The sequence below is a fragment of the Vespula vulgaris genome, chromosome 11 (assembly GCF_905475345.1).
Source record: "Vespula vulgaris chromosome 11, iyVesVulg1.1, whole genome shotgun sequence".
NCBI classification, from domain to species: Eukaryota; Metazoa; Arthropoda; class Insecta; order Hymenoptera; family Vespidae; genus Vespula; species Vespula vulgaris.
Window position 1 is genome coordinate 1,357,036 of NC_066596.1, and position 13,359 is coordinate 1,370,394.

At 28.1% G+C, this 13,359-nt stretch overlaps 1 protein-coding gene across 7 annotated transcripts; it reads right to left on the reverse strand.

Moving 5' to 3' along the window:
• Window positions 1–1,832: 1,832 nt before the first annotated feature.
• On the reverse strand, window positions 1,833–13,320 carry LOC127067619 (uncharacterized). 7 transcript variants are annotated; one of them, XM_051002795.1, is made up of 14 exons: window positions 12,972–13,314; window positions 12,610–12,902; window positions 12,398–12,485; window positions 12,139–12,301; window positions 11,081–11,610; window positions 10,470–10,638; window positions 4,479–4,546; window positions 4,225–4,357; window positions 3,436–3,566; window positions 3,230–3,339; window positions 3,026–3,171; window positions 2,705–2,903; window positions 2,444–2,560; window positions 1,833–2,363 (listed from the first exon to the last, which is right to left on the reverse strand). In XM_051002795.1, exons 7-14 carry the CDS (start codon window positions 4,536–4,538, stop codon window positions 2,246–2,248), a joined length of 1,014 nt encoding a protein of 337 aa, XP_050858752.1. In that variant the 5' UTR covers window positions 4,539–4,546; window positions 10,470–10,638; window positions 11,081–11,610; window positions 12,139–12,301; window positions 12,398–12,485; window positions 12,610–12,902; window positions 12,972–13,314; the 3' UTR covers window positions 1,833–2,245. The 7 variants fall into 7 exon arrangements, 6 of the variants coding, with proteins under 6 accessions (XP_050858752.1, XP_050858751.1, XP_050858753.1 ...); XM_051002794.1 differs by having other exon boundaries at window positions 12,077–12,301; XM_051002798.1 differs by lacking the exon at window positions 1,833–2,363 and having other exon boundaries at window positions 2,438–2,560; window positions 2,710–2,903; window positions 11,081–12,301; window positions 12,972–13,320.
• Window positions 13,321–13,359: the final 39 nt, after the last annotated feature.

Here is a 13,359-nt window from a genome sequence, read left to right on the forward strand (position 1 = left end):
TAATATTATTATTATATTATTATCATTATTTTTATTATTATTATATTATTATTATTATTATTATTAATATTATTTTTAGTTATGTACATTATCTTATAACAATATAAAATTCAAACTCCTTCAGAGAAATAAACTCATGAAATGCAAGCAATATTAATATTTGAAGAGTATCGGCTTGCTTGGAAATTGTAATTGATGATGACTTTAGTTATTTCGAATCTGTTGTTAATTGAATAGAAAAGAAAAATATTATAAGGGACGTACCGGACGATGATAAAAGTAAATTCGAATTTACTTGATTCATCGATCATCCCCCTCGAGCCTCGTATATTTGTTATATTTAGGGAGGCAACATCGTTTGTATACGTTTTTAATTTCTCTCTAATCGTGAGAACGTTTTTATTATATTCATAAAAAAAGCGATTGGTTTGCGATTGGACGACAAATTTTTGAATCAATATGGATTCGTTATTCCATAACGGGCGTACCTTTTGATAGATCAGCAACTTCGGCGCCATATATTTTTTTTCATTTTTTTTTTTTTGAAATCATTAGAAACGACGCGTTGTTCGCATCGTATTTCATGTACTGTTAGAGACCGAGATATGTATAAGAAGAGAATGAATGAAATGAAAGAAAAAAAAGAGAGAAAAAACGAATACATAGTATCGTAAATGATTTATGGACGTTGAGTAGTCGATTAGTAATTTTAGTACGTAAAGAAAGAAAAAAAGAAGAAGAAGAAAAAAAAAAGAGAAAAAAAATAACAAGACAGATCTTTATATATTATTCACCTCCTAAATATCACGCTAGTTGCCAAGCGCGTCTGATACAATTTTATTTGGAGGCCGCGTTGATGTTATACAGTTTTTGGTGATGACTTATTATTGATCGTAAAGGAGAAATAATGGAAGGAAGGTAATAAAATAAAGAAAAAATAAAACAGAAAACTTGAAAAAACAGTAAAAGGCGAAAAGAAAAGAGAAATGTTACTAGTTAGTCTAATAATAACGTTATAGACGATAAAAAGCTTTAGTGTATATAGTTTTTTAAAGTGTTAAAAAAAAAAAAGAAAAAAAAGAGAAAAAGAAAAAAAGGAAAATAAAATATTAAACAACCTTAGCGATCTCTACGAAAGATCCGATAATAAATATAATATAATCGAACATAAATACATAAATACATGAATACATTATACATACATATATACATACATACGTACGTGTGTCTGCTGCTGCGTGTACGGTGCTCCGATAAATGAAAAATTTCTTCGATTAAAAGAAGACGAACGGCAAGATAAACTGCTACTACTACGACGATGACGACGACGATGACCCAGAAGATACTTCGCGCGAATATGACTATAGCGTTGATGATTCAAAAACGCGAATTAAAAGAAAAAAAAAAAAGAAAAAAAAATTGAAAAGAAAGAAAATTAAATAATCAATCGTTTCGTTAAACATAGTTGCATATTGTATATTATGTATAAGAACGCAGATACGTTAATCGTTACATATAACATAATATAATATGTGATATATGCGTAATATTTTAAGCTGTCAATAGAACATGTCCTAACATTAAAATATTATAGTGCCATTATATCAATCGAGAAATAGATTTTATATATATATATTTATATATATATATTTATATATATATATATTTATATATATATAATATAATATTTAACTAGCCCTTATATTTCCCTAAAAGTTAGACTAGATATACGTATGATACATACAAATTTATTTATTTCGGATTAAGAAGAAGAAGAAGAAAAAAAAAGGTAAGAAGAAGAAGAATGATATACCAGTCATCTTTTTTTTTTTTTCTTTTTATTATTATCTTCTCGTATACAATGGAAGGAACCATCGCAGATCATTTGATTTTTTTGAAATCCTTCAGATTTCTTTCTTCTACGATTCCGTGAGTTTTTACTTACATATCTAATTAAACATTTATACATATAATAGGAAACATTCGTTGAGCATGCAATCGATACGAGACACTCTTTGTAATTAAAAAAATAAAAGGACAAGCACACATGGACGGCGTGATATGAAAGACAACATTGATAGTCTAATGATTAATTAATTGAGTATTGCAATAGCGTCCGTTTGCCTTTTGCCTATTAAATTGTTCCATCATTAATAGGCATAGATAACGTTATCGAAGATGGACAAATTTCTATTTTATTTTGCTTTATTTTCTTTCCTTCTTTTTTTTGTAAATCTTTTTTTCGTCAGTAACAACGACAACGATGATTCGGACAATCAGATGGATATACTAGACACTTGTCCATACAATAAACGCTTGCACCTTCTTTACCTTCGATTTCACCTATCGCATCGCACACTTCTCTACAAATTACAAAGAAATTAATTTTACTTTTTCTATCAATCATTTATAAATTCAATTACTTATATAGATTTATACTTACGGACACTGACAAACCATATTTGGACAATTTGGTGGATAACGAAGACAATTGGCCTGACACCAATCAGTCATACCAGGTATAAATCGATAAAGATACGTAGGTACGCAAACTTGTGATCTACAATATATATATATATATATATATATATATATATATATATATATACATATATATATATATGTATATTTATAGAGCATGATTTAAAATCAAATTAAATGACTTGATTAAAAGCTGTAACAATTTCATTTAAAAATAGAGTACCTTACTATTAGTGGGAATATATTGTTCGGTGATGTAACATCTCTGTAATAAAGTAAGAAGGGATTGTCATTCTGCACGAAGGGTGGTGGAACTCCTGCTGTACTTGTCACGATACTAACATCCGCACAATTTCGAAATGTTTCTGGTCTACCACATCCTACTGCTTCTGTACCATTATCACAAGTACCCCACATATTACCTGAAAAAAAAAAAAAAAAGAAAAAATGATAAAATATTATTCATTGTATTATTAACTTAAATGAAGGAAAAACTTAAATTAAAATCGAAGGTGAAATGTTTGTTAATAAATAAATGAAAAACCTGTGTAATAATTCCACTGAATGACACATTGGGTACAAGTTATGTAAGGTGGTAAAACAACTCTGTAACGAAATATAGCTTTCTTTTCTGTATTCAAAGGTATTTCAAAACGGACATCTCGTGTACCAGATACGTAGAGAGGATATCTGAAAGAAATGAACTTTGATTATCCATGATTTAAATAATTAAATTTATAAGTAATACCTATCGAAACATTGTTGGGTTGCTTCGCTTCTAGGATTGTTATTTGGACAAAGATATAACTCGAATCCTCCCATGTGATTAGCAGTTAGCTCAACCTCAATATCGATTTCCTATAAACGGGTAATTATATAATAATTATATTAATGTTATCTATTGATTGACATATATTCGATTATTTGTTCTGTTATACAATGTATACAAATTACCTGGCCAACCGTATAATGTCTGACTATAGTTCCTTTCGCATATTCACCACCTGCCTCATGTGGTCTTGGTTCGTTCAAATGAAATGCATCTCCACAGACTCCACATTGACCTTGATTTTGAACCCACTGAACTAAACTCAAAAAAATGTTTACATAATATTTTACTGATTTTAACATCGTTTTTAATCATCTTTCTTTATTTATCCTGTCGAGTTTTCATTCTTCTTTTCTCACTTGTTTTTCCTCTTCCTTTTTTTGTTTTTCCGTATTTTCGTACAACACTTTTTATTCAATATTAAATCACTTCAAGTTGAAAATATTAATATTATTACAAAGGATCTATCGGATTGTTTTTCAAATGTTTCAAGATGTAAATTCGAAGTTATTAATTTCTTTAAATCGATTGAAACAATTATGTGTTTTAATTACTTTTAAAAAATTATTTGTAAACTGACATCTCTTCTGATGAAACACGATCAATAAAAAAAAACTCTACGGTAAATGTAAAAATTAATTTCGATAATACCGATAAAACGTGTACAATTTTCAACAGATTTTCTTCTTTTACGAAATTTCTTTGATCTTAAAAAAAATAAGATCATTGAATTTTTGTACGATACGACACACCTTAAATTTGTAACCCTTGGAGCTGAATTTTTTTCTTTTTAATCGACTGCCATCCGTCTTACGAAGAACCCGCTTATTACCGGTGAAAGGGAATCATTATAAAAAAAAAAAGAAATAAAAATACAAAATAAAAAAGAAAGAAAAAAGAAAAAAAAAACGAACCTGCATACCCGCCACAAAATAACTCATTATCGTTGTAATTCACTGGATTCGGAAATCCAAATCGCCACATACTGTTACGTGCTGGTGGATCCATAAGTCGTCCATGTCCAAGAACGTGATAGTCGTTGGGTATCTTCGAATGAGATTCTTAATAATGATTACGGTATTTGATACAGACCTTGATCAAAACTCAGCAAATAACTTTAATTTCGTCATTATTGCAACGAAACGATTTATGATCGTAATTGACTTACATTTAAAAAGAAGTATAGCCCTACAAGGAATAAACTGGTACATGGATACCTGGTAATCATCGCAATATCTGAAATTTTAATTACGTTATTAGAGATTTACATTATTATTATCGTAATAGTCAAAATGTAAATTCGTTTCATACAAAGTTATTTTTATAAATGATCATAAACGATAAACTTACGTTAGTGTAAAATGTAATTCATTGAAAAAGAATTTATTGTTATATATGATAGCGAATTATAAATTGTGATCATTACTTGTTAAATGAAGAATAACTAAATTCTAGACAAAACTGTCTTGTTAACATTGATAGATGATGAAAATTCTTTATACTCGTGAATAATCACGAAAGATCATTAGAATTCTAAATAGAATGATTCATCGTCGTTCCACGCCTATAATTTATTCCTGTCACAATCGAAACATCAATAATAATTTTCGTAAATAGAAAAAAAAAAAATTTTTTTATTATTTATGTCGTTCAGACAGATTATATTACCATAATTTATTATTCAGTTCGTAGCATCCCGTTATTATTCTAATTAGAAAAAGATAAGAAATCATTACGATAGTTCTATTCGTGAATACCATTAATGTATCCATTAGGATCGTATTTCACGGCTTATAAATGAGCCAATCAGCATCACCGATGCTACCTAGCTCGATCAATCTAAAATGAGATATATTTATAAAGATCTACATGCTTGACGTTAGAACAAAAAAAAAAAAAATAGAGGTAGAAACTAAAATGAAAAATTGAAAAGAGAATTTCGTTAATACAAAGTCGACTTAAACGGCTTTCTAAATTTGAATTAGAAAGAGTATCTATGAATAAATTGCAGATCAATGTCCTTGAATCGAAGCACGCATGTAAACTTACGTAATGATCTTAGAAAAAGACAAGCTATATACCATTTGTTGTGCCAATTGAAGATAAAGATATACACGACATGACGAACAATATTATTCATTGGCTAATCATTGAAAGTATTTCGCAAAGTAATCCTGTGATTTTTATATTTTTTTATATTTTAATTTTTATATTTTTTTTTATGTTTTATTATTATTATTATTCTTGCAATTGAGATATATATATAATATTTATATATATATTACTATTTAATAATATAATAATAATAATAATATATAATTAAATAAATAAATAAAAGTAATGTATAATAATTTTTATTATCATTTATTTTTTAAAGTATTTGAAAATATATTACTTAGAAAAGTATAAATAATAAAAATATTATCTGCACAATTTAAAATCTCTTTAAATTTCTCTGAGTAATATATTCTTATATATTTATATTTTTATACCACTCATATATTTTTAGTCCTTATAAAAATATACGTTTATATGTGTTTTCTTTTTATTAGTAGTAGAACTTTATTTTGTATAATCGTATATCTTTATATAATTTAACAAAATAGATTAAAGAAAGAAGTCGAACAAAACTTCACGCGCATTATCAATAAATACTTCTTATTACAATTTTTATTACATACAAATATCTCAAAACAAACAAATGACAACAAGTAATCTAACGAGATACGGAATCTTGTAAATTATATTAATTTATCGCTAAAGAAAACGAATGATAATAACGAATAAGATTTACGAACCGTATCTATGACAAATCACAATTCGCATAATAAATTATTACAAAAGATAAAAAAGGTCTGAGTGACATGTTCGAAGATAAAAATTAAAGATTGACACGTTAAAAAACAAAAAAAAGAGTAGAGAGAAAAGAAAAAGAAAAAGAAAAAAAAAGAAAACGAAACGCGTAACGAATTTAATTAGATTACATTCCGTTGGTCAGCATAAATTAATCGTTGAATGTATATATATATATATATATATATATATATATATATATATATATATATATATATATATCTTATCGAGCTATGACCTCTTCTACTTATATAGATTGCCATTCGAACTGATTTAAATGTTATTAAGGAGATATCGTAGAACTCGTTATTATTTGTTGGTAAGTCACAAAGCAAATCTTAATGATCGGAATAAATACAAAAAAAAAAAATATCTAAAAAATAAATTGGTGGATTCGTCAAAAGAAATCCTTGAGGTTGCTTGGTTAACCTTCTTTCGAAGATAAATCGAAGAACTGTACGAGTTGGGGTTATCAACTTTTGTATATAGTAACACAAGGAGTATAAAAAATAAAAAGAAAGAAAAAAAACAGAGAGAGAGAGAGAAAAAAAAGGAAAAAGAAAGAGAAAAAAAGAGTTCCTTGGTAATTTCGATTCCCTTTCGAGGATACTTATCTCGTTATCAAGAAATTCCTTTGGCTGCGACCTCTCCTTAAAAGAATTTCGATAAAGTCTAATAAAATACGATATTACTTCCCTATATACGAATAATCAATGTTATTAAATATAAATAAATAAAAGGAAAAGAAGAAAGAATAGAAAAAAGAAACAGATATCATCGTCGTAAGCAAAAATTCTTCGACTCAAACAAAACGAAATAAAATGATTTTACATCGGTTAGTCGTAAAACGTTTCGTCAAACAATAAAATTTGTTAGTATATTATTATATTATAACAAAACGAATCGAAGAGAGAATAACATCGAAATGTAAACCAGTTCTTTTACGATTTACTAAACGATCGAAGAAACCCGAACAAGTTTCACGCTAATCAAAAGAAACAATCGACGTATCTCTTTCTAATAAAACCAAAAGTTAGATATAACGAACTCCGCGAATTACTTTGCAGCTATATTGATAAAAGGAGAGAAGATGGAGGAGTAATAATGTAAAAAATAATAGTTTTGGTCAACGTAGAAAACGAGTTTCAAAGATGATTATCAGCGAACGATCCTGTTTTCACGATACCTTGAAAAGTGTTGGTCACGTTGTCACAAAAAAAAAGAAAAGAAAAGAAGAAAAAATTAAAATTAAAAAAATTACCAATTAACAATAATAACAATTATAATAATAATAATAATAATAATAATAATAAAAAGAAGAAGAACATCAAAGAATCCTCATAAATGTGCGATAAAGGCCACGGTTAATATTGTTTATTCAAAGAATTTGATTTGCCTCCTTTGAGAGACCGGTCGATGACTGTGTTTGTCGGCACAATGATGAAACCAGGAGATAAAAACGTCGTTAAAAAAAAGAAAATTGCATATCATTATATTCGATCATTTCTTTTTTTTTCTTTTCTTTGTTCTTTTTATCTTTCTTTTTTTTTTTGTTTTCTTTTTTCGCTGCAACTTGCAGTTCGCACTATCAATCAGATTTCACGTTCGATGTTGATTATCGTTAATGCAAGAGAGAAAAAAGAGAGAGAGAGAGAGCAATTAATGAAATAATTATCACATCATTCGACGGCATACCAAACAATTTGTAATGTAGTAAATAAATCGATTTATTTTTTCTTAAAACATACGATGATTTTTAATCACATTGAAAATCGGTCTCTCTATCTATACGTGGGTATATTCGTATATGTGCATGTGTGTGTGTAAATATTGGTAAAACGTTTTTACACGTTAGTGGGAGTGCATCGAACGAATAAGAGGATTCATGACGACGACTTTCGAGTATAAAATTTCATATTAACGTAGCAAGCCTTACTACAAGATTTAAATATCAGGATACGTGGTTTTATATATGGGAAATCTGCCACGTAAGTTACAATACCACCGACTCACAAGTACTTATAAACTCTCCAATATCTCTTATAGTATTCTTCTTTTACTTTATAGTATCTTTGATTTACGTTTATCTTTGTATTTATATATTTCAGTACGCGTTCTTTTATTTATACTTTTCGAATACGATTAACAAAGCTAACATACGTTTTACTGTAAATATGTACTAAAGCTATTAATAAATTTAATATATTTACTATTAATTTGTTTTAATAGATAATATATATTTAATATTGATTTATGTAAAAATTTTTGATATATGTAATATATAACGTGACATATTTAATATTTATTTATTTAATTGTGAAATATAATTAATGTTATGATATATTTGATATATTAAAATTTATTATTATAATTATTTCTTTATTTCTTAATATATTTATTATTATTATATATATAATCAAAAAATATATATATCTTTTTTGTAATTTCATTATTTCTTTTTCAATATCGTATTATAATAATTTTAATCGATCGAAAATGTGAACTGTCGAAAACCTGATTGGTGAGGATCACGTGGCTAATATAAAATTAATGAACCTTTTAGAATGTCATAAGTATTCTCATACTTGTAAATCTCGTAGAAGACTTCTTAATAGATATTCTTACGAACATTTAAGTGAATTTTAGTAGTCAATCCGAAGAAAGTATACTAATAAAACTCTCACGTTTATGTATGTACAAGAATAAATATGAAAATTCATGAGCAATAATCATATCTTAATAATTTTTCAACTGGCTCAAATTATTCTTAACTAGTTTATATCCATCTATTATTTATTATCAACGTTATATATGATTCACGTATCTATTGCATCTTATAATTCATGCATATATATATAATAAATATTATAAAAGTATATCTATATTTATAAACTATTACACTATACTATTTTTATATATTTAACTTTTTATATGAATTTATATTTAGAATTTATATATGTATATTAGATATATATAATATAAAGATAACATATATATGGTAAATATATTCAATATTAAATTAATTAATTTTATACATTTATCAAGTAGTCCATGTTGTTTGGTGATAATCAAAAAAAAAATATATATATATAAGTAATGCTACTGAATAACCAAAGAAAGCTATGAAATTCCACATGGAGATCCTTGAATATGCATGATATGTATACAAGTAGTACATGTACAGTAAGTCTTTAGTCTATCTCTTTCCTTTTGACAATAGACGTTCACCAAAGAATAAAAAAAGAGAAAAAAAGAAATATCGATGAACAATGGATGCCCTCTTCTTCGCATCCACTAAGGAATAATCGAAAATATTCGTGTCACTGACTATCTCTTAGAATCATGACTAAGTTTTAATCGGAAAGTTAATGTTATACCTTGTAACACGATCAAAAATTCCGTTCGCGTAGAAATTTAGCAACAGTAATGATACCGATGGCCGTTTAGATAAAACGATTATCCTGATGACTCATCATTTCTAATGGAAATATTATTGACTATTATGTTAATCCTATTCAATCCATAATCTCGTTTATACAGAAATAAGAAAGATTAAGTGAATGAAAAATATCGAACGGTATCGTCCATCCTTAATGATAAACCATTAAAATTTATGCGAATTATGTATATAGGATGAATATAAAATATTCATAATACGTAAGTAGTTATACTCTATTAATAACGATTAACGAATACCTCTTTAATATTAGATATTAAACATACGACGAGTAGAACGAAAGAAATCGGGTTAAACCATCGGGTTGCACCGGTTTCGAATATTGAAATACCGGTAGAATCACAAAAGCGAGAGAAAGGAAAAAAGGATAAAGAATTTTTGGTCCTCCAAGACCAAGGTCGCAGACATTACTATGTAACTCGGTATCTCTTTTAAATAAACAAAAAAAAAGAAAAAGAAAAAGAAAAGGAACGAAAAATATCCTCAAGTACACACACGTAATCTGACTGAGTAAAGAAATCTACTTGGGAAGATTGAATCTTTTAATTTCCAAACTAAACTAGTTTCTTTTATAATCGAACGTAACTTCAATGATTTCATTTGCGAATTCGAATTTTATCTCGTGAAGGGGTTTTAATAGATTAACGAGATCGATCGAAATGATAAATTCTATCGTAACAGTAATAATTTTCGATTAGATCGATCAAATTGGAAATAAATATTTATGTATCTAACATTCGCGATGCAGATCGTAAAGTTTCCGGTTCTTCCTCTCACAGCTGTTTCTCCTCTCTCATGAATGGTAGCACTTTAAAAGTATATTGGTACCGTAAGCGTGCTCGTACTTACCGGTGAGTAGCACGTGATTCGACTCCCAATCGTTCGCCAACCGATTGAAGTAGGTGAAAATCGAGCTTGGAAATCGAAGAGTCCAAGGATGCGTCCTCGAAATTTCAAATGCAGCCTTCCCAATTTGCTCTTCTTTCGATCCTCTTTCTTATTGGTTAATCAAACTATCCTGAGAAATGATTGGTTGATATGATATGTATGAATATATATTTTAAAAGAGAGAGAGAGAGAGAAAGAGAAGGAAAGAGATTAAATACGATCAATTACAAATTAAAAGAAGTACCTACGATCAATTACGAATTAATACGAGCAAATAGAATAAAATAAGAATGCAAATAAGATCATATACAAATCAATTTCGAATTAACACGAGTAAATACGATGAAATACGAATCGACACGAATAAGTACGATCGTCAGTACAATCAAATACGAATTAACACGAGTAAATACGAATGAGTACGATCAAACACGAATTAATACGAATGAATACGAAACAATATATATATATTAATAACAAAAATGCGACAAAGCGAATTAATTAAAAATACGAACGAATTCGAATCAATTGAAAATTAATTATTAATTATAATGTAGTAAAATGTACTATACGTCGAACTCGACGATAGATTTCGAAGAAGGATCGTCGAAGACTGCAGACAAAACAGAGACTGAAGTAGTCGCGATGCCTCGCGAACGGGTGAACCGAGTCGAATGCGTTCGCGCGAATGAATAATATGCGCGTAGCTCTCTGCGCGGACCTGTGACCACCGAAAAACTTGGATTACCACTACCAGAAGAGTAGTAAGGGACTAAGGTGTGGTTCCCAGGTACAAGATTGTTGTTACCGATTTAAGAGAAAAAACAAAAAATATCAAAGGGGAAGACGACGAGGAGGGAGCTACATTTTCATCTTTTCTTTCTTTTTTCTTTCTTCTTCTTCTCCTCCTTGTTCTTCTTCTTTTCTTTTTTTTTTCTTTTTCTACTTTTTCTGTTCTTTCGATTTTCTCTTTTTCTTTTTCTTTTTCTTCTTCTTCTTGTTCTTGTTTTTCTTTTTTTTTTTCTGTTATCGATCTTTTCTTGTACTTCTTTTTTCTCACCAGTTCTTAAATCGATCGATCGATTCGATCGATCTACTTTCCCTGAAATAACACGAGTACACTGTTATTACCATGCTAAAAAAGTTTCTCGAGTGTAACGAACCAAACTAAATTTTCGACTTTCTTCGACACCTCGTGTCTCTTAAAATTAAAACCATCGGCGATGTTACTTCAGTAAATTAAATTACATCATAAATATGTAGATATTTCTGAATAGAAATAAAAAAAGATAAAAGAAATGAAAAAAAAAAGAAAAATAGAAAGAGACGAAAAAATAAATTTGTCAAATCGATCAAGTATAGATATACATAAATACAAAACAATGGAAAAAGATCATAATGTGTGAATTGAGAGAACATGCGATGAAATTGATATCAGAGATCTTTTTTTTTTTTTTTTTTTATAGAAACGATTGAAACCAGTTTTTCATTTATTGATAAATCTAAGGTTAAAGAATTTAGATAAGTTCGGTATAAAGAAATTTCGTTGGTACCGCTAAGGAACCTACCATGTAGCCATATATGGAAGGAGGTGTGTCCGGTGTGCATTCGTTGTTATATATGTACTTACAAATGAACACAATCAGTATATGACAAATGCTTCCATGCTGAGAGGACGATATACGATAAATTGGCTTTTTCACAGAAAAGGTGTCAAGAGCGTGGCAAATATTGGTTGTGCCTGAACTTATGGTAATTGAAATTTTCGTCTTACAAGTATGATTATTCTGGACCTGGACAAAAAAAAAAGAAAACAAAAAGAAAAAAGAAGTAAAAAAAAAAGACCAATGATATATGACCATTGAAAGAGTCAACAAAATCATTAGTACCTTCTTTAACATATCTCAATATTTTCACCTGGAGGAAGCTTTCCTTTATTGTTATCTCCTCGTCTGTCAGTAACTTTGTCAAATATATCTACAAATACAAATATATAGACATATTATCTATCATTAGTTATTTATACATTTTAATAGCTCTTGAAATAAATTCTTTCTTTAATAATCCGTATTTAATAATTATTTAAAAAAAAAAAAATTACTTTGTTTAATGGCTGCATTTAACAGCAGTTTAAAATAAATTATTTCTCGTATTTAATAATCGTTACAACAATTTTTGTTTCTCTCTTGTCTTTTTTCATCTTTTTGTATATGTGTTTTAATCGATACAAATTGATGCAAATTTTTTTTTTATAATTGTATCTCATAGCTCTTAAAATAAATATTCCTTTTGTTAGCTATATTTAACGGGAGTTGAAACAATTTCTTTTTCTTTTTTCAATGCTGCTTTTTTTTTTAAGCTAATTTAAAATTCGTCGAAATATGTTTGATAGATCTGAAAATCATGAAAAACATTTTAAATCAATGTATCATTTATAAACATTTATAATCAATGTATACTTACATTCGTGTAACAAAGAAACATGTTTTATCTTTCTTTATCTCTACTTAGATTAAAACAACATATCGTCCGCTTCATTTGTACAAAACAATAACATCGACATTTCTTCCAATTCGCATAATCCATCTTCGATCCTCCGTTAAAATTTTTAGTAGGTAAGGCGTGTTAAGAAAAAGCCCGAATTCGAACTTTCACTATCGTCGCAATAACTGGACAATCGACGTATGCAGCAGTAATACTATTCGTGACAAGAAATACAAACTTGTTTTTAAAACGCGTACGAAACGACGAACACTTGTGTAAGAAAAACGTTACACAGCTTGATTGCTTGCATTTATCTATCTCTTTCTCTCTTGTAGTTACTTTCTCGATTAAATACACACACACACAC